The following is a 22541-nucleotide window of genomic DNA, read 5'->3' on the forward strand; positions in this document are numbered from 1 at the left end:
ACGTCCCTGTACATAACTTTATTAACCCAGATATGGAATCTTGGCTTTGCTACGTGCTGTGACCTTGGGCAAGTTACTTAACCTCTCTAGGCCACAATGTCCACGTACCTGGGACAGGGTCTGGCTTACCAACATGGTACAGGACGGCACTTTTAAAACCAGGGACTCGACTTGGACGTGCGAGTCAACAAGGTGCAGGGCACATTTCTCTCCGGGGAAATCTTGCGTAGGCGCCAAGGCCCGGACGTAGCAACCAACCGTCGGGAAAAGGCGCCGAAAGGATTGTGGGCCTGGCTCCTTAAAGCCCGGGTTCTCCCTTTGAGAGCCACAACCAAGAAATAAAAATCTAGCAAAGAGGGGGCCACTTTCTGCGGCGAGATCCGCCCTCTCGGCAGCTCCTCCAGCTCCCAGGCCCCCTCCCTACTCGGCGGAGAGCGGCGCCGCGGCCCTTGCAGCCAGACGCGCGGGGTGCGGCAGGGCCCCGGGGGCCGGGGTGGGGGAGGCGGAGGGTGGGCCCCGCGGTCACGTGAGTCGGACCAGCTGCTGCGGGGGGCGGCGGGCCCCAGCGCCGGGAGTCTGGGTAGGGGGAAGCGCCCGCCGGCAGCCTCCGCCACTGCAGCTGCAGCCCCCGATGTCGCCGCAGTAATCCTGCCCCGGCAGCACCCGCACCCTCGGCGGCCGCAGCCTCAGCACCGCAGAGCGGAGGGAGCCAGCCGCCCCAGGTGAGCCGGCTCTGGGAGCGCAGGGCGTTTGCAGCGCTGCTTTCCCGGCGGTTTCACCCCCACCCGCCATCGCCACCTCCTGCGCCTCATCTCCTCCCGCTGTCCCTCCGAACCCGCGGGTAGCGTTACCCCAGGCCGATTCCCGGTGCTGGCCTGGGCGGGCTGGGAGCCTGGGGGGGGTCAGAGGAGAGGTGGCCTCGGCCTGAAGCCGGGGTAACTCGGCTCGGGGACTGCGAGGGTGCAGTGGAGGGATGCCCGCCCCGGGCTCCCGCACCGCAGCCGGGTTGCCCGCGCTGCTCTTCCTGGGTTTCCTTTTCCTGGCAGCCAACCTGCTGCCCGCTAGGATGTGCCTGTGCGCCCCTGGCCTCGCCACCCTGGGGTCTGGGGCTAGCCGAGCACCTTCCCCGAGGTGCTGTACCTGCTGCGCGGGCGGGCGCCGCGAACATGGCTGCCCGGAGACGCCCGCCGCCTTCGGCCCGGCTCTGCCAGCGCGTCCAACTCGCCCGCGGCCGCCGCACCTTGTCCCGGAGCAGCCCTCCCCGCTAGGCCGACGCGCGCGGGCCGCCGCTGTGTTCTCCGCGGGCCGCGCGTGGGACTTGACACAACTTCCCTCGAGCCGCACCCGGGCGTTCTCCGCGGGGCGCCGGGCGGGGCTGCCGAGAAACCGGCGCGTGTTCCTGGGATAGGGATTGTCCGGCTTGGTCGGCCTCCGCCTTCTCGGCTCGCTCTTGAGGCGTCGAGTATTTGGCGACCTCATTGGCGAGGGCCGAGAGAAATGTGGTCTACAAAGCAGCAGGGGCGCTTGAACTTTAGAGAATTGACGAGAACTCAGATTTGGGAATAAAAATGTCCATGAAAACATCGAAGAAAACTGTTATCTGCCTTGACTCAAAGCTGACCTTGTACGGTTCTGTTAAATAACGTGGCTTTTCTGGATTTTCTGTCTGATTCTAGCTTGCAAGTGCCTTGACTTACGCTTGCGTCCGGCAGCCGGGTGGGGTGGGTGGGTGCGTGCGTGCGTGTGTGTGTGTGTGCGCGTGTTGTGTTCCCAGCCTGGTTAGAAGATGCATCAGTTGCAGAGGAAACCTATGCTAATTCAAAATGGCAGCATGAAAAATCAGGCCGGGCGGAAGCAGCACAGACCACAACCATCAGCTGCCCCCTGACTTAAGCCTCAGGGAGGGAATTAGTGTGAGGCAAGGCCCATCCGGGTACGAAGTAGGGAGTGATTCTTGGAGCCGGCTAGATTTTAGGGTGCTGCAGGGTCCTGGGAGATGTTAAGTGGGAAGTTTGGAGAGCTGTAATTATTTTTCCTAACTTATGAAAAGATGATACAAAACCTAGTTAAAACTCTACGGTTTTGGTCTGATTTTCTCCAGGCTCAACTAAAGTTGACTCTGTGGCTGCTGATGTCTTTTTGATGCACAACCTGGAGGTCGTTTGATACCTACAAGCTCTTAAAAGAGATGGGGGCACATTGTAAACATCATCCAAGAGCAGTGCACATAACAAATACCGGGTTCTTAGAGCAAGTTTCATTGGAAGAACTGATTTAGCGACACGATCAAGCACCCAGGCATGAGGAAATGGGAAATTCTTGAAAGGTGACTCATTTTAGAATTTTTTTTTTTTTTAAACAGCCTTTCTTTCCCTTTTCACTTACGTGCTGCCAGCCATCTTGTCTTTTGGGAAGGAGGAGGTACATGAGGAGGCAAATGCTTCAGGGATAATGGCATAGAGGAGGATGAGCGAAGGTCGGGGGGCAGAGGTGGAGGCAGTCTGAAGGAGCCTGCTGTCAACCCCCTTTTTACAGCAGGAAGGCTGAGGCCAGCGGGGCGAATGGACGCCAAGGTCATATATCTGGCTGGCAACTGGCAGTGAGGACCCAAATCCAGGTCTCATAACTCCTCAGGGTTCCACATGCTACCTTTTAGAGCCTGGGGGAGAAGAGCAAGTCTGTCATTATTAGGAAGGCAAACACTTCGAGCAATGGGAAACCAAACTAATATGAATTACAAAGTCTATAGGTGTTTAAAGTCAATGACAACACCTTAATTTCCTAATTCAAGACTTTTAACTTCTTAAGCTGTATCTACCTCATGTTCACATTTTCCAGTGGTGAAACTGTTTCTATAGTTAAGAACCAAAAACATTATTTTAGTAAAGTCTTTGAGGCAAGAAGTACATTTTTTGATTAAAAATTGAGTTGCTTGTGTTTGTGGAGAACCATTAGGCCAGTTTATTTTGAAAAGGAACCAAAGTGGGCCATGCATTTCATTTTTTTCGACTGTTTCTAATTTTAAGTAAAAGTAAATATAACAAGCCTATTTTAAACATAACTTTGAAGCAGTGAAGACAGGCTTTTCCTACGATTTGCATTTGACTTTTCTGAGTCATGAGTCAGTGACCTTAGATCTACTAAAGTAGAGCTAGAAATTGTGCATTGTGAAGAGGCGGTGAAGATGTGGAAAATGTTTCTTCTGGGCATCTGAACCTTCACAGCCAGTGATGTGCAGAGGGAGAAGGTGGCAGGAGGCAGGGAACGGAGAATGTCTTGAGGCAGTGGAGCAGATAGGAGCTAAATATGAATATATATGTCAAAGTGAAGACAGATGCTGATGCGACATGTGCCATTTAGAAAAATAACTTGCATTAGAGGATGAATGTGAAGATATGCCAAAGATATTTAAAATAGCAAGTTGTAAAAATACAGAAATGCATGCAATTTGTGTCTGTTGAAGAATAATAAGAATACAGATAAAAGTTATTTTTTTTAAAAAATCCATTTTCATTAGAGAGTCTAGATCTGTGCTGTTTCATCTGGTAGCCACCAGCCTCATGTGGCTATTGAGCACTTGAAATGCAGCTAGTTTGTATTGAGATATGTTGAGTGTAAAATATACACACAATTTCAAAAATTTAATATGAAGAAAGGATTTAAAATATCTCTAATAATTTTATATTGATTTTATATTGAAGTAATATGTTGGATATATTGGGCAAAATATATTACTAAAAATAATTCCATGAGTTTCTCTTTACTTTTAAAAATGTGGCTACTAGAAAATATAAAATTGCAAATATGGTTCGCATCTGTCTTGCTCCCTCTCTCTCTCTGTTTCTTTCTTGAGACAGGGCCTCCCTCCGTCACCCAGGCTACAGTGCAGTGGCACTATCTCGGCTCACTGCAACCTCCGCCTCCAGGGTTCAAGCGATTCTCCTGCCTCAGCCTCCTGAGTAGCTGGGATTACAGGCGTGCGCCACCACGGCTCGGCTAACTTTTGTATTTTAATAGAGACAGGGTTTCACCATATTGGTTGGGCTGGTCTCAAACTCCCAACCTCAGGTGATCTGCCCACCTCGGCCTCCCAAAGTGCTGAGATTACAGGCATGAGCCACAGCGCCCGGCCTTTGGATCATATTTCTAGTGGTTTTTAACAGGAACTGGAGGGTGGCTGAGCTCATGATGCTGTTTGTAGAACTAGGTATGTAAGGAGAAGTTAAAACAGAAACTGAAAAGGGGACAGGATGGATGGAGAAGGGACTACAAGAAGTGAGTGATCAGGGAAACTGTAAAGGGAGAGAAGGAGTATGTGGTGGGCTGGGACTGCTGAGTATGAGACTGAAGCAGAATAAGCACACTCTACGTGGTGATCCAGGACTTGGGGACAGTGGAGTGTCAGGTTCTATGGTGGTGGGACTTCAGCTAGGATGGAGAAATGGCATGGCTAACATAACTGCACAGTGCATTGGAAAGTAACTTCCTCATTCTGACACATCTGTGTTCCCATATCGAAATGAGATGAATACATCCCAGTACAGAGAGAGGGCTCTGGGCTGCAAGTTAGGGGACCTGGGACCTAGCTCTGGTCCCACCTCTAATTAGGAGTTTGGCCTTGAGCACACCACTTATCAGTCTCCTTCCTTTTATTTTATTTTTATTTATTTTTATTTATTTTTTGAGACAGAGTCTCACTCTGTCGCCCAGGCTGGAGTGTAGTGGTGTGATCTCAGCTCACTGCAACCTCTGTCCCCCCAGGTTCAAGTGATTTCTCCCGCTTCAGTCTCCTGAGTAGCTGGGATTACAGGTGTGCACCACCATGCCTGGCTAATTTTTGTATTTTTTAGTAGAGATGGGGTTTCACCATGTTGGTCAGGCTCGTCTCGAACTCCTGACCTCATGATCTGCCTGCCTCAGCCTCCCAAAGTGCTGGGATTACAGGTGTGAGCCACCACGCCCAGCCCAGTCTCCTTCCTTTTAAAATGAGATGAACAAGAGCTGTCTACCAACTTCACTAGTCATGTTTAATCTGTTAGATTTGGCCAAATTACCCAAAGCTGCTTTCCCCACACAAGTCAAGACTAGATATTATCAAATTTTTAAATCTTTGTTCACCTTATGTATTTAATTGGCTCCTTATTTTAATTTGTAATTCTTTTTTTTTTGAGACCGAGTCTAGCTCTGTCACCCAGGCTGGAGTACAGTGGTGCTATCTCGGCTCACTGCAACCTCCACCTCAGGTTCAAGCGATTCTCCTGTCTCAACTTCCCGAGCAGCTGGGATTACAGGCATCTGCCACCACGCCCGGCTAATTTTTGTATTTTTAGTAGAGGCGGGATTTCACCATGTTGGCCAGGCTGGTCTTGAGCTACTGACCTCAAGACCTTGGCTTCCCAAAGTGCTGGGATTACAGGTGTGAGCCACCGCACCTGGCCCTTTAATTTGTAATTCTCTAATTGTGAGTGAGAGAAATATTTTCTAGTACATATTTTGGCTATTTATATTTATTCTTCTTTTAACTGGTGCTTATATATTTTGCGTATTTTTCCTTTGGGGTGGTCATCTTTTTCTTATTGGTATGTAAGAGCTCTATGTATATTAAGGGAAATTATCTCTTTTTCATGTACGATGCAGTTGTATTTCCTAGTTTCTCATTAAAAAAATTTTGCCTCACAAGAAATTTTAAGTTATTTTATAATCAAGTCTATATTTTCCTTGGTGAATTGAGTTTATGTTTTTGCTTGCTAATGTTATTTTAAAAATTTATCCGTATGATTTGTATTTTTGTGGTTTTAATTGTAAAAATTTAAAATTCTAAATTATAATAATTTATTTTGGCTTAGGAGTGAATTGGGGATCTCAACAGATTTCTTTTTTTTTTTTTTTTTTGGAGACAGTCTCACTCTGTTGCCCAGGCTGGAGTGCAGTGGTGCAATCTTTGCTCATTGCAACCTCTACCTGGGTTCAAGTGATTCTTGTGCCTCAGCCTCCCGAGTAGCTTGGATTACAGGTGAGCGCCACCACGCCCGACTGATTTTTGTATTTTTAGTAGAGATAAGGTTATGCCATGCTGGCCAGGCTGCTTTTGAACTTGTGGCCTCAACGATCCACCCACCTCAGACTCCCAAAGTGCTGGGATTACAGGCATGAGCCACTGTGCCTGGCAGATCTCAACAGATTTCATTCTTCCTTTCCCCATCCTGTTATAGTCAGTTATTCTGGCAACACTTACTCATCTCAGTTTCAAATTCAGTCTTCATCATATGCTAATTTCCTACATTATATGGCTATATTTCAGGACTTTCTACTTCTGATTCTATCAGTAGCAAACTATCTTAATACTGGAACTTTATAATATAGTTTAATTCCATGCAAGTCCAGTATTTCCTCATTAATTTTCATTTCTGAAACTTGGCTAATCCCACATATCCTTTGCCGATGGACCTCAGGATCATTTTTTGTCAGATTTTCTCCAAAAGCCCTATGTATATGTTGATAGCTGTCATATTGACTCCACAGATTAATTTAGGGAGGGCTGACTTTTTTACATAACACTGAATCTTTCTAGCAAAGAACAGGAACATTCTCTGTTCTTTAAATCTTCTGCCATGTCACCATAAAGTCTTAAGAGTTTTCTTCATTGAGGGTTTGTGCATCTCTCTCTAGTAAACTGACATAAAATGGCAGAATCCCTATAAAGAAAACTATAGAACTCTAATGATGAACTTAAAAAAAAAGCTCACACCAAAGAAGAGACACTTCTTGGGCCCGGTGCGATGGCTCACACCTGTAATCCCAGCACTTTGGGAGGCCGAGGTGGGCGGATCACGAGGTCAGGAGTTCAAGACCAGCCTGGCCAACATGGTGAAACCACGTCTCTACTAAAAATACAAAAATTAGCTGTACATGGTGGTGCATGCCTGTAATCCCAGCTACTTGGGAGGCTGAGGTAGGAGAATTGCTTGAACCCGGGAGGTGGAGATTGTGGTGAGCCGAGATCACCATTGCATTCCAGCCTGGGTGACAGGGCGAGACTCCGTCTCAAAAAAAAAAGAAGAAGAAGAGACACTTCTTGCCCTTGATTGGGAAGATAGATTCAGGGCAGCCTGGTGTTTAAGAGCATTTTGGAGTCTGAATTTTCACTCCACTACTTATTAGTTATACAACCCTGGGCAAAGTACTTCACCACTTCACCATTCTTTTTTTTTTTTTTTTTTTTTTGAGTCAGGGTCTCACTCTGTTGTCCAGGCTGGAGTGCAGTGGCATATTCATGGGTCACTGGAGCCTCGACTACCCAGGCTCAAGCAGTCCTCTCACCTCAGCCTTCCCAGTAGCTGGGACCACAAATGTTCACCACTACACCTGACTAATTTATTTTTATTTTTTTGTAAAGATAGGGTCTCCCTGGGTTGCCCAGAATGGTCTTGAACTCCTGGACCCAACTGATCCTGCTGCCTCAGCCTCCCAAACTACTGCGATTACAGGCATGGACTATAGCACCTGGCCACTTCACCATTTGTAGCTTTCATTTTCTCAGCTGTAAAATGGAGATAATACCTGTGTGATGGGTTATTGTGAGGATTAAGTGATTACACACACACATATATGTATATATATGACTTAGCATGTTATTAAGCACATAGTGAATGCTTAATGTTCTAACATACAATTTTAGATATTATGATTGTGATTATTTTAGCTACCCCTGTCAAATGAATCTGTAAATTCAGTATAATTCCAATCACAGACCCAGAGGAACACTAGAAACACTGTCAATTTTTTAAAAGTTTGATTTGGGAAACAAACCAATGGAAGAGACCATAAGTGTAGAAAAGAGTCATTGGGGGTGAGCTAGAGTATTGCTTGCTTTATATCAGAGTATATCAGCCACAGGCCTCCAAGACTTTGTGCCCAGCCTGTACTAGTGACAGGCGTGTCCTTTCCCGCCATTCTTTGCCTCCTTTCTACCCTCACTCCCATACCTACCCGCAATCTGAGCCTTCTATGGAATGTTCTTCTCAACGTTGCTTAGGCATGGTTATGAGGCTCTCATAGGTGGAAGGGATGGCAAAGACCACATACTCTCATTCATGAATTTTTTTGTGATAGGTGAGGTTCTTTATGTCCAAGAAGGTAAGAAGTGATGTATGTGTTAGTCACATCTATCTGTCCTCCCTTCCTCAGAAGCTCCCAGTGTCATCAGGGCCCTCACCCAATCTTGTATGGGGCTGAAGGGAACTGGGTGGAATGTCAGTTCACTCAGTCAGCCTAGTAGGTAGGGAGCCTGGGGCCTCCCAACTTGAACTTCACCTGAAGCTGGGAGAAAGAGCTTGAGATGGTTCATGATCTCTTCTTCTGTTCTTAATGATTATGTATTTAACCTAAATTTCCCAGTGCTTAATTTACTCCCCTGTCAGCTAGCCATGTTTGAAAGCTCTCATAAACATTTCTGATCAATATCCTAAGTTGGGTTACTACCTTTCTGTCTTGGTTGTGTTCACAGACAGCTCTTCCAAATGATAAAAACCTTGAGATATCTTAGCTCTGTTTTCCCTGCAGTTGAACATAGTGCTTGTAGGTGGTTAGGTGCTCAAAATATATGTTAGTAACTCATCTGACTTAAAAATCCTAACTTGGCCGGGCGCGGTGGCTCACGCTTGTAATCTCAGCACTTTGGGAGGCCGAGGCGGGCGGATCACGAGGTCGGGAGATCGAGACCACGGTGAAACCCCGTCTCTACTAAAAATACAAAAAAATTAGCCGGGCGTGGTGGCGGGCGCCTGTAGTCCCAGCTTCTCGGAGAGGCTGAGGCAGGAGAATGGCGTGAACCCGAGAGGAGGAGCTTGCAGTGAGCCGAGATTGCACCACTGCACTCCAGCCTGGGCGACAGAGCGAGACTCCGTCTCAAAAAAAAAAAAAAAAAAAAAAAATCCTAACTAAAATTATGTAGTGATCAAAAGCTTTCCTGAGTATCTTTTTCACCTCTTTCTTAAGGTAAAGCTTTAGTGTATTTTTTTTTATTGCACTTAGCAGTGCCCTAGTGACCTGGAAGAATTAATGAAATGTCTTAAAGTGTTCTTCTTAAGCACTGAAATGATCAGATTTTAGAAAATAATTAAAAGACCAATAAAGCAATATGAGCTTGCTGTAAAGAATTTTAAAACTATATAACTAGACAAAGTAAAATTTAAAGTTTCTATCTCCGTATCCCCATCTTTATTCTCACTCTCAACTCTCAGTTAGATATTAATCCTTCTAGGTCTTTTAAAATCTATCTATCCATCCATCTATGTGCCTATCTTTCTATCTACCTACCTATACTTATATAAATGTATATGCACGCATATATAGGTATATACATATACATAATCATGTATTCATATATGTATATATATTCCTTTTTGATAATAAAATGGTTTAAATTTGATAATGATAAAACACAACAAGTAGCTCTAGAATTAATGGAAATTATTAATGGACTTTTACAAAGTAGTTTTAAATTCCACTTGCCAGACATAAAGTAACCCTTTGTTTTTGGACCAGCAACATTTACATCTTATTACCTTATTTCTTCTGTAGGAAATGAATGTTTGGCTAATTTTTTACTGATGGAGAGTTAAATGGCTAACGACCATTTTAAGGATGACTGGGAAATTTTTTTTCAAATCCCAGTTTACAAAGTTAACAAAGTACATATCAAATCACATTAATGGGAAAAGATCAGAATAGACAATGCACTGTTTTGGTGGGAGAGGAAGACAGATGGTGGGAATAGGAAGGTCATAATTCAAAGCAACCTTGCCAAATTAGTGGACACAATGGCAGCAATGTCAAAAATAAGAACAGAAGGAAATGAAAGGACCCGAGATGTGGCTTGCTCAGTACCTCCCTATTTCCCACAGAGAGTGCTTTTGGCAGCTAACCACAGCCTGCCTGTTTCAAACACATCCTTCATCCTTTATGTCCATCATCATTAACAGTCCTAGAACCCTGTTCTTTATGATCAAGTTAAAGGAACAAACCTTTCTTGAATGTATCTCTATTCCTGACACTCTACATATATTATCTCATGTAATCCTCATAACTGTACATGGTTGACATGGCCCCATTTTACAGATAAGGAGCTTAGTAAGTAAAGGAGCATCACCTGGAATCTGGGTCTATCTGACTTTTTAAAAAAGCTATAATATAAACTCTTAGAGATATTATCCTGACTGCATAGGTCTAGCCTGTAGGGATAATCTTATGTAAATCGTTTTCTTCCTTTCTTTATATTTCTGTGAAAGAAGGAAAATTGTTTTCCAACATGCCATGTATAGGAAAACATCTTTCTTACAGTGAACTTGATCTGACTGTATTTTTCTAATTTGGCTAGATTGAGTGAAAATGAATCCTACATAAGTTATCTGTTCCTTAATGCATTTAAAAAAAATGTATCCACGAATGGATGCCATTCCATTAATCTCTCCTCTTTCCTTCACTTACAAAATCTCTAAAAGAGTTCTTACATGATAGATGTGCATGAAGATTGCATTTTTAAAAAGTGGGATCATATTTTAAATGCATAGAGGAGTGGGTAGAGAATCACTGGGTACGGTGGAGTTCTTGTAGGTGGTCCTTGAATTCAAGTGTGTCCCAGCATTGAATGGGCACGGCATAATGAGACATGTATCTACACTATTATTTTTCAACTATGTAAGGATTCTATTGTCATTGCGTACCTACAGATTCATTAAAGGTGTTACTAAATTCATAACGTATATTCATCACATATTTTCCCCAGCAAATTACAATGATGGTTATGTGGAAATGTTCGTGAATTTTTTTTCTTTTTTTTTTTTTTTGAGATGGAATCCCACTCTGTCACCCAGGCTGGAGTGCAGTGGCATGATCTCAGCTCACTGCAACCCCTGCCTCCTGGGTTCAAGCGATTCTCCTGCCTCAGCCTCCTGAGTAGCTGGGATTACAGGCACATGCCACCACACCTGGCTAATTTTTGCATTTTTAGTAGAGACAGGGTTTCACTGTGTTGGTCAGGCTGGTCTCGAACCCTTGACCTTGTGACCCGCCCACCTCAGCCTCCCAAAGTGCTGGGATTACAGGTGTGAGCCACCACACCCGGTGGAAAATTTTTGACATTAAAAAATTGGGAAACATCATATAAAAATGTTTTGCATTATAGATAAATTCTGAAGTGACTTGAAGAATACTTTTGTAAAATGATTAGTTACCTATGAATAAATGTAGATTTTGAAGCACAACATTCTATTGTTCTCTATATTTCCCTAGTTACTAATCTGCCACATAATTCATGACAATAAATTAGACATTTTGCCTTAATTCATATTTCTCATTATGCCTGTATCCTGCAAATGAGGGAAAACCAGATGTGGCCAAAAGGTAAAATTAGTTCATTTGCCATGGCTGAGCTATAGAGTTCTCCCAGAGTCTCTGCCCTATTGCAGGGCCATACTTTTTAGTTGCTATTAATTGGATAACAGATTACTTTCATGCAACTCTTTCTTTTCTTTTTTTAAAAAAATATTTTCATTGTTTTCATTACATTCACAACACCATGCAATGTTGTGTATGGGGGGTTAATTCCATTTCTATGTGAGGAAACTCTGGCTCAGAGTTAGAGGAGTCAGGATGGCTACTAGGGCCTGGTGTCTCTAAAGTGTGTCATCCTCTTGTACCTATACACATGGGGCTGCAGGGCTAGGCAAGTGGTATCAGTGAGTGCAATTACACAGAGGTGAGGAGAGGTGGTGCTTTCATTGGCCTCCCTGTCAGAGAGTGGAGGGGACAACAGGAAATACAGGCCCTGTTGAGAGGAGCCACTACCCAACTCCAGTCTTGCCATCATGCGGAAATGTGGATTTGGTGTTGCCAGATCTTTGAGTTTTTAGCAGAAGCCAAATATCTGAGTGTCTATAGGAAATCTCTGGATCTTAAAATATTAGCTGCTAATTCAGATTTCTAAAAACACAATCTAATGCAGCACTCTGGGCCAAACCAACCAAATCTGCAGTCTGTCACCCCTGTTCCACACCACGCTGCTGGGAAGTATGTCAGCTGCAGACTGGCACTGAAGACCATAGAGTTAACTGTCAGAAGTAGATATTGCCCTTTAAATTGGAGAAAGAGACTGTTAAGCAGCTCTTAAAAGACATTAAGTGACAATGAAACAAATCTTCAAAAGGTGAAAGAGCATTTGGACACTTCAAGGAAAGTTTCTGAAGTCTGAACAGATAGACTTTGACAAAGGGACCGCTTTCATCATGTATCCTTCTCTTGTTCTCACAATAATTGAGTCCTTGCTGTGTCCCAAATGGTATTCTGAGCACTTTGTAAGTAGGTACAAGCATTATCTCATTTAAATCTCACTGCAACCCCGGGAAGAACAAACTACCTATCATTATCCCTTTTTTTTAAAAGCTTGGAGAAGTGACAGGGCTGAGATTTGAACCCAGGTGGGCTTCAAGGCCTGCTTACTCACTTAATAGCCCATACAGTTATTCTTCCATTACATGGTTCCTATTCAAGTCACTGAATATTAGGAGCTGGAATTCACTGGCTGTGGAGTCCCAAAGCTTTATGCTCTACTCTCATGAGCTTTCAATGAAACACTTAGTAAAATCTTTCTTTCTTTTGGGCAGAGCTTGATGAGTCTGAGCTAATTTATATAGATGACTTTCATCAGCTGGCATTTACATCCCAATTTTTGATTAGATAATTCCTTTCCCAAACACTTCATTTATTACTATTTCAATAGAAGGTTTACAACAGAAAAAATCAATTTGTAAATGAGTATCATTTGTCCTGTTTTCAGTTGAGCAGGAATGGCAATCATTTAAAAATGAATTTATTAATGAAGAGTATAATAATTTCTCCTTTGCTTTTCTGGAAGGTGGTAATTCACAGTCATTGAATTTAAATGTATTCAGTCTGCTCAATAAAGCTGGTAGTGTGGAGAATAGGGAAGTCTAGCTGGACATTTGGGTTTCATTCTTTACGTAAGTAAAGGCAGTTGGTCATCGGTACTTGCAAGACGCTTAATAAACCGATAGCTTATATAGACAGTTATTTTCTTTTTCTTAGGCAGTCAAGGCTTTCTTTTCAGTGGGTAAGGTAACTGATGAGGGATACTGTGTGCATCATTGAGATAAAGGTGCAGGGCAGTCTGGCAGTCATGCAAAAAAAAACCCTTGCCCTGGCTCAGAGCATTCACGCCTTCGATAACTACTCACTGAACTTGAGGACAAAGACCTTTTCTCCCACACAGCTTCCTCCCTCCTCAGCTACACATTCTGTATGCGGTCTCCTAGTTACGGGAGTACAGTACTCCAGTCCCTCAAGCCTGAATTTGGGCCTCCTGCCACCAGTCAGAGGATGAATGCTGGTACACGCAGCTCCTTTGCAGTAAACTCCAGGGAAGCACTACTATCTTGTGCCCAAGAGGAAGTCATGAATCCTGAAAGAAGTTTGATAAGGATGACAATGGTGGTTAGAAACTAAGCTTAGGGATGCTTTATCATAGCCAATGGCACAGTAGCTAAAGCTGGATGGTCTAATATGGTAGCATCTGGCCACGTGTAGCTCTTTAATTTTCTAATTTTTACTTCTAATTGTGGTGAAACGCACATAGCATAAAATTTACCATCTTAACCATTTTTAACTGTACAGTTCAGAAGTGTTAAGGACATCCATATTGTTGCACAACTGATCTCCAGAGCTTTTTCATCTTGCAAAGCTGAAATCTGTACGCAGATTGTAAACAACTCATTCCCTTCTGCCCAGCCCTTGGCAACCACCATTCTACTTTCTATTTCTATGAGTTTTACTATTCTAGATGCCTTACGTAAGTTTTTTTTGTGACTGGCTTATATCACTTAGCCTAATATTGGCTGTTTAATTTGAAATTAATTAAAAATTTGGTTCCTTCGTTGCACTAGCCACATTTCAAGTACCAGATAGCCCATCTGGCTGGTGGCTACTGTATTGGATGGTGCAGATAGAGACTATTTCTATCATCTCAGAAAATTCTCCTGGACAGCGTTGTTCTGAAGGAAAACTGGTGGCTCACACTGAGAGCTGATTGGAGGGGGGACTAGGAGAAAAAGTAGCAGATATTTTTTTCGTACTTTGCCAATGTGAATAATCTAACTTCTTTTCTCTACCACAAAAATGATACCAGCTACATGATACCTTTACATTTACAACTTCCATCCTTATCCTAAACTCCAGTCTTTAATGTCTCCTCTCCTCCAACAGCATGCAACATTAAACTAATCAGTTGCAAAATACAGAGAACATAAATGTATAGTACAAACTACAGATAAATGCACTTTAAAATACTCTTAACAAGGACTTCTTAGGAAATGCCTGTCAGCCTACCCATCTATGGGAGTTAAATTACAGTGTTTCATTAATTAGAACTGTCAGTGTATTGCTAACCTGGCAAGAATCCTAATGGGTATTTGCCACAAAGAAGCCTTATTCAGCAGACCTGCCCTTTTAGCCTGTTGCTTTAAAGTTTTTTCCTTAAGACTCACAGTAAGAAATGTTACGTCTCAACATAGTACCTATAGACGCTTATACGTGCATGTGTATGGACCTAAACTTAAAATTAGAGTTTCTTGCATCAGTACTTACCCTTACTGTGTGAGATGCATACATTCTTTCTAAAAATGCTTCTCTAAAAAAACTTGTTCCTATCCACTAAACTGATTTCATAAACCACAAAAAGGCCACAACATACAGTTAGGAAAACACTGTTTTGGATACACCCACATCCAGTTTCAGGCCTATAGTGTAACACTGAAGCCCCACCCCCATTTCTGGGTCCCCATGGCTCAGAAAGCAGCTTCAGAATTATGCCTCAAAACAAGCAAGTTTTTTAAAAAGCCATCAATTATAGCTTTATTTCTGGACAAACTCTGTTCACTGGTTTTAACACCGGTTTAAGTAGAATGTAGTTATGATGGAAAACCCCATCATCAAATGCTTATATTCTACTTTTCAAAGCTGAATATAAATAAGTTTTCTCATTTTCTAAGTTTTTGTATTCGTGTATGTGATTGGGAGTTAATTGAATTTTAGGTTCTTTTTTTTCTTTTTCTTTGTGAAGGAGAATATACATTTCATAACGTTGTATGAGGTTATAAAGGAAAAGGAGAAAAATCTTAAAGCTAGTTTCTTGTGTCATGCATGAATAATTTAACAGTTTTTAAGAATCATGTAGGCTGGGCACGGTGGCTCATGCCTGTAATCTCAGCACTTTAGGAGGGCAAGGCAGACGGATCACGATGTGAGGAGTTTGAAACCAGCCTGGCCAACATGGTAAAACCCCGTCTCTACTAAAAATACAAAAATTAGCTGGGCATTGTGGTATGCGCCTGTAATCCCAGCTACTCAGGAGGCTGAGGTAGGAGAATTGCTCGAACCCAGGAGGTGGAGGTTGCAGTGAGCCAAGATCGCGCCACTGTACTCCAGCCTGGGCGACAGAGCATTCTCCATCTCAAAAAAAAAAAAAGAATCATGTAAACAAATATTTTAAAATGCATGTTTTATGTAATATATAAATGACGTAACTTGTCAGATTTTTTTCATTTTCGTGTGAATATCTGGTATGTTACCCAATATCTTGACAAATAATAGGAAGAGAATTGAGTTCCTTTGAATCACTTTCAGAAGGGTTTCATCTCAGGTTCATGAGAGCTCTGGCTTCCAGATTGGCCAGTTTTTCTTTTCCCACGTGGACAACTGTAGGAGGCCAACTCACTATTTGTGTGAAACATGGTAATGAAACATTGTGTGCTCTCTGAGCAACTCTGAATTGGGCAGGTGTAAAAAAGGTAAAAGAAAGTATCAGAGAACAATGCCAAATAAAATTCATCCTAGCTATGACTCATATAAGAATTTGCCACTTTTGAAATTTCAGATGTATTAGGATATAGAAGCAGAACTAAAAGTTTTCTTTAAAATAAAATTCCTAAATTGCTATTCTGTCCTGGGTTTACTTTAAAAATCATTTCTGGGATTATATCAGTAAAAATACTTATAGGAAAGTTGGAAATTAGAGGAAAAGATGAAAAAGCAAAGAATATTTCATTGCTGGGCTCCCACTGTTATATTTTGAGTACATTCCTGGGCAAGTATTTGGGCATAGTCTTTTTCTACGTATATTTTAAATAAGAGAATTTATCTTGCCCCCTCAAATCATTTCTTCATGCAATTAAAAACTCTTCACAAACATATATTTAATGGGTTTATAGTATTCTACCCGATAGATGTAGCAGACATTTTCAGCCAGTTCTCTGATGCTGGACAAGTAAGTTTCAGTTTTTCACCTGTATGAATACCACTATGTGAACACTTACGCATACCCCTTGCCCGTATTCCTGATCATTTCCTTAGGTTACGTACATAGAAATGAAATTACTTATTCTGTTTTCATCATTTCTGTCTGCTTTGTGGTTTCCTTCCTATCACAGGCAACTTCTTTGATATTGTCTGTATGCAATTTTCAACCCAAAACCTGACTTAAAAGCCTTCAGTGCTTTACTGTGTATTGTGAAATAGACACTAAAGTACTTGATGTGACCTTCAAGGCTCAATGTGGACCTGCCCATATACCCGCCTCTCCAGGTCTCTACCCTACTTTCTCTGTCCTCAGTTGCATCAGCTTTTTAATTTCTTGGCTCCGTTCCTTTTCTCCAGTTGCAGGGCCTTCAGGCCTGCATGTCCTCTCTCTGAAACATTCTCCCTCCATTCACCTGTCTTTTGTGGAATAGAAAGTGAGACCTCTGCTTAGAGGAGGTGGGTAGAGATTTGAAGAAAAGTGAAGGTGTCAAAAATTCATTTAGGAAATAGAGGAATTGGCCAGACAAGTACACAAAGGATTCCCAGATAGTAATGAGGGCCACTTTCATGGTGTTTTCCGAGTCAGGATATGAGATTCGCACCAACAGAAGTGTAATTGGCATCTACAGCTATGATGACCTTTAACTTACGTAATCTAAGTCAGCCTGGTGAGTTCCGAAGCTGCTTCCTAATGTTTGTTTTCTTCAGTCTTCCGGAAGTGTCCCACCTCCTCTTTGCTAATACAATTTATATGGATGATAGCACATTTTGTCCTTAGAATAAGAGGACTTCACAAATAAGAACTTCTGAGATCGCTGGAAGCCTTAATATGAAAATCTTCATTTCTGGGTTTCTTTGGGACTCTGTATCACTGTCCCACCCAATGGAGTTTCTACTAGCTACATGTGGCTATTTAAATGAAAATTAATTAAAGTTTTGAATAAAATGGAAAACTCTGCTCCTTCATCATTCTAACTACACTTCAATAGCTGCCTGAAGCTAGCGGTCACCATATTGAATGGTGGAGATACAACATTTCCATCATTGTAGAAGATTCTTTTGGAATTTTCTACAGAAAATTTTCTTTTCAGAAAAGTCATCTCTGAAGCTAGTCAGTGCACTGGTGATTCAGGAAAAATTAATGGAGAGTTAGCCTGGGCTAGTTTGCTACTAGGTCTGATGCACAGTTTGCTGGTTCATCTAGCTTTTTAATTCTTAAAACAGACATTGAAATTCTGCTCCCTGCTGGCATTCCCAGTCATTCACAAAATTTAGCGGAAAAGCCGGCCTCCCTTGGCCCACATACCCCTGGGCTTCTGTTGCCTATATCCTCATCATGATCATAGGACCCAGATGATTTGCTGACTAAGCAAGTGCCTTGGCCGAATAATAGGTGTTTGCCCAAAACCCCATGGGTTTTATTTATATTCTATAGATAAATCTCATAAATGCAAAACTGGTGGATTTCTACCATTTTTAAGGATCAAATAAATAAAGTAAGGTTCTGCTCCTAGGCAACACACTAGCTCTTTTGAAATGGCCCAATGATGGGGAGAAAGGGAGCATATGAGATACTCGAGGCATCACACAAGAGAAAGGCATCCTTTCCCCATCTTATCTTCCTCTGGGTCTGCTTCACTTTATTTGTCTCCACCAGCAATTCCCCCAATGCCCAGATTCTAGTAGCACTCTATAAAGTCATTTGATTTCATAATTATTATAGTTCTTTCTTGTGCATGCACATTCTTTGTTTATCTCTCTCTACTCCTCCACTCTGAAGATAAAGCTGTTTTTGTGAAAGTGGGAAAGGTTAAGGGGAGAGAGAACTGGAGCCGCTTTATCTTTCTGGCTTTTCTTTCCCAGAGGGAAGGGGTGATATTTTACTGAGCTAGGAGGGAATTATTTTCAGAATTGTGGGGGCTCCCCCATTTCTCTGTACTCTGGGGAGGGGCCTGCCATAAACAATGCAGGGAAGAACTCTGAGTGTGCATGTAGAAATTAACCTGAAGTAGATTGGATATAGAAATAGCAATACAGTCCCATACAAAGAGGTTTCTAAACATAGAATATTGATGACTCTGCAGTTTGGTAACTGCTCTAATTAGGAATGAGGCAAGTAGATTTTGATTGGTTTGCTTAACAGAAAATTTTAGATATTGCTCTATTTAAACAGTCAAAACCCAAATAAAGTTTTTTTTTTTTTTTTTTTGAGACAAGGTCTCACTCTTTGCCCAGGCTGGAGTGCAGTGGTGTGATGGGAGGCTCACTGCAGCCTCAACCTCTCCTGGCTCAAATGATCCTCCCTCCTCAGCCTCCCAAGTAGCTGGGACTACAGGTGCACATCACCAGACCCGGCTAATTTTTATATTTTTTGTAGAAACAGAGCCTCTCCATGTTGCCCAGGCTGGTCTCAAACTTCCAGGCTCAAGTGATCTGCCTGCCTTGGCCTCCCAAAGTGCTGGGATTACAGGCATAAGCCACCACACCCAGCCAGCAAATAAAGTATCCTATACTTATGCAGCCTCCACAGTTTGCAAAATAGCATCATTTTATTTGATACTCACGATAAACCTGTGGGCTGGGGCAAAACATTTGCAAAAGGGAAACCTAGGCTCAGAGAGGTAAGGTGACTTAAGCAGGTCACACAGCTAGTAGGTGGTGGAGCTGAGTTTTGAATCCCATTCTTGTGCTTTTCTGAAAAGATTGCTTTACTTCTCACTTATATTTCAGACTTGTAAAATAAAACACGTGGAAGTTGGATAATTGATAACACAAATACAATAGTTGGTACACTAGATAATGTTTCGTGAGTGCCTGTAAGCCAGGGATTGGGGAAAGGGCTACTATGTTTGGATGGCATGAGTCCTGCCTTCAGGGAGCTTTCTTTGAAACAGGTAAAGAAATATACAAGCAACATATATACATTATTTTATAACAAAATGGATGTATTAGTACTTGTGGATGCTGAATAAATGAGAGTCCTTTATAGAAGTCTTTATTAAAGAAAGGGGTTTTTTTTTTTTTTGAGATGGAGTCTCGCTCTGTCGCCCAGGCTGGAGTGCAGTGGCACAATCTCGGCTCACTGCAAGCTCCCCCTCCCGGGTTCACGCCATTCTCCTGCCTCAGCCTCTCCAAGTAGCTGGGACTACAGGTGCCCGCCACCACGCCCGGCTAATTTTTTTGTATTTTTAGTAGAGACGGGGTTTCACTGTGGTCTCGATCTCCTGACCTCGTGATCCACCCGCCTCGGCCTCCCAAAGTGCTGGAATTACAAGCGTGAGCCACCGCGCCCGGCCTAAGAAAGGGGTTTTGAATCAGATCCTGAAGGAAATGTACAAAGACTAAGGGAAGGGCATTCAAGCCAGGTGCAGAGGCATGGCGGGAGAAAAGAGAGATGTTAGAGAGTCAGCTTCAGTATGGTGGACTATTAATAAACAAGAAAAGAACCCTTGTTTATCACTTATTTAAAATCTACTCTGCGTAAGACATAGTGTACAGCTGCAGTTACACTGGTGTGCAAAAGGGAAAGGTCCTTGCTTTCATATTGCTTAGATTTTGCTGGGAGAGACTAAATATTGATTGTTGGTAATAAAATAATCAAACAAGTATTTCAGATTATAATTACTTTGAAGGAAAAGGACAAGATTCTATGAGAGTGTATAGTACAGCAACACAAATTAGAATACTAGAGTGATATTTGAGCTGGTACATGAAAGAGGAGGAGTTAACCAGGCAGATAGTTTTGGTACAGGAAGCAGGGAAGGGAGTGGTGAGGACAAAGGGTGGTGCATGTGCAGAGGTCTGGCGGGCACTGGAGGAACTAGAAAAAGGCCTGTGTGCTGGCATTGTAAGAGTGGAGGGGTGAGTGGTAGAAGATGGGGCTGGGAAGGGGGAACAAACTTGATCATATTTTGGTCTTTATTCCAAGAGCCTTGGGAAACTGCTGAAGTATTTCAAGCAGGAATGACGTGATCAAATCTTTCTTCTAAAAGGATCACTTTGGCTGCAATGCGGAGAATGTTTTGGAGTGGGGAGTGATAAGGGTTTTGGAGCAACCCCTCAGGAAGTTACTGTAGTGGTCCAGGCTGGAGATGGTGGTGGCTTGGTGCAGGGTGGTGGCAGTGGAGGTGGAGAGGAGTGGGCGGTTTCCATAGAGATTTAGGAGATGGAATGTACAGGACTTGGTGACATATTAGATAATGGAGAAGCAAATGGCAAGGATGGTTACCTTGGCTACCAAGATAAAGAACCTTGAAAAGGGAAGAAGATGAAATCGGCTTCGGATATCAGGCAGGCAGCTGGGTCTGTGGGTCAGAGGCTTAAGGTGAGAACCCAGCTGGAATTAAATGTGTAAGTCATCAGCATGTAACTGACAAGGGAAGCTCTGAGCATGGATGCATTTTCCCAGATAGAAAAGATCATTAAATGAGGAAAGAAGGATGAAGCAGTGAGGATGTGCACTGGCCAGATAGAACAAGCCAGTCCAGGAGCAGCTGGGGAGGTGGACGGAAAACCAAAAGGTGTTTGAGTATTATGTCATCGAGGTGGAGTAAAACTACTAAAAACAACAAAGCAGGGTGTCTTTCAATTGATCTCTAGACCCATTTCCTCATCACACCCCAAATCTGTTATGTGGTGGCTATGCATTTCTGGATCTGAGGCACTTGTGTAGTTAGTATTAAGGTATGTTTATTTATTATTTTATTACTGTGAACAGATTGCAGTGTGTGTATGTGTGGTGTGTGTCTGTGTCTTCTGCCTAAAACAATAACCTCCTTTCCTTTCTCCCACGTCACTGCACTTTTGGCTGCCGCTGTGGTTTGTTGCAAATCTGAGCTCATTTAATCCCACAGAGTACTAAACAATATCTGGTCTCGGTGGCTCTGTCATTCCACTGCAGGCGTCCCACCTTCATTTGCCAGCTGGGATCTCTTAATGAGTTAGCTGTGCACAGTTCAATAGTAAAACCGTTTTAGCTGGTGAAATATGTTTGAAGAACTCACTGTTGCAGTGTTCCATGTGAGGCCTGCTTCCACTCTCGCTGGCATTCTCTTTTCAGGATGGCTGCAGCTCCTCCAAGTTACTGTTTTGTTGCCTTCCCTCCACGTGCTAAGGATGGTCTGGTGGTATTTGGGAAAAATTCAGCCCGGCCCAGAGATGAAGTGCAAGAGGTTGTGTATTTCTCGGCTGCTGATCATGAACCGGAGAGCAAGGTTGAGGTAAGCCATGCGTTGCAGTCTCACGAGTCACATTCTCTTTTCTCTGGCTTTGCCGCCAGCACGACCCTAACTCCTTGCTTGGAAGCTTGCTCACAAGTCAGAGCTGTCATGTCAGTTCTGCTGATTCCTGTTTCCATGCAGGTTTGCTCATAGCCTTGAAAACAAGGTCATGGGAGAGCTCTATGCTCACTGCCATGGCGATTGTTTTATAATTAAGTAGAATATGTATATAGTTCTGAAGTCAAATCTAAAAAACAAGATTTATTCACAGAAGTCTAACTTGTATCCTTGTCCCCTTTACTCCATGATCTTTTCCCCTATAGGTTATCATGTTTTGGAAGATCTTGGTTTATCCTTCCATTTGCAAAATTACACATATATATGTAACAAATCACACACACGTGCGTATTCATCCTGGTCCCTTTCCTCCTTTCTTCGATTAACAGCAGCATGCCATATATATTTTTCGCTACTTTGCATTTTTTTCATTTTTATTTTATTATTTTATTTTCTTCAATCAGCTTTCTCAGGTTGAATCTCTACTTTGTATTTTTCAACTCAAAACATATTCTGGAGATCACTCCCTACAGTACATGCAGGTCATAATTCCTCATTTAGAGCTGCATGGTGTTTCATTCTATGGATGTATCATAGTTAACCAGCCCCATATTGCTGCTGGACATTTGGGTTTTCAGTTTATTGCCATTACAAACAGCACTGAAGTGGATAACAGCCTTATGCATCTGTCATAGTGTCTGGTCTCAGTTTATATATTTTTATCATAATAAAACATTATCTATTAATTCTTATTTTGAATCTTTTAAAAATACTATTTTTGTCAGTATTTCCTTGGGATAGATGCCTAGAAATGAAATTGCTGGGTCATAAGGTAAATAAAAATGTAATTTTATTAAATATTATCAAATTTCCTTCCATAGGTATTGTACCATTTTG

General features: G+C 42.6%; 1 protein-coding gene across 4 annotated transcripts in view; it reads left to right on the forward strand.

Moving 5' to 3' along the window:
- Positions 1-84: 84 nt before the first annotated feature.
- The window catches only part of SCRN1 (secernin 1), a 69675-nt gene continuing 47218 nt past the window's right edge, over positions 85-22541 (forward strand). Inside the window, exons 1-2 of one of the 4 annotated variants that reach the window (XM_055293537.1) lie at positions 85-192; positions 21428-21587. In XM_055293537.1, coding sequence (XP_055149512.1) covers positions 134-192; positions 21428-21587 — 219 coding nt within the window. In that variant the 5' untranslated portion in view covers positions 85-133. Of the gene's footprint in view, positions 193-454; positions 723-20258; positions 20693-21427; positions 21588-22541 lie in introns of those variants that run through there. The other 3 variants (XM_063609713.1, XM_055293538.2, XM_055293539.2) reach the window with 3 other exon arrangements.

The sequence above is a fragment of the Symphalangus syndactylus genome, chromosome 9 (assembly GCF_028878055.3).
Source record: "Symphalangus syndactylus isolate Jambi chromosome 9, NHGRI_mSymSyn1-v2.1_pri, whole genome shotgun sequence".
NCBI lineage: Eukaryota > Metazoa > Chordata > Mammalia > Primates > Hylobatidae > Symphalangus > Symphalangus syndactylus.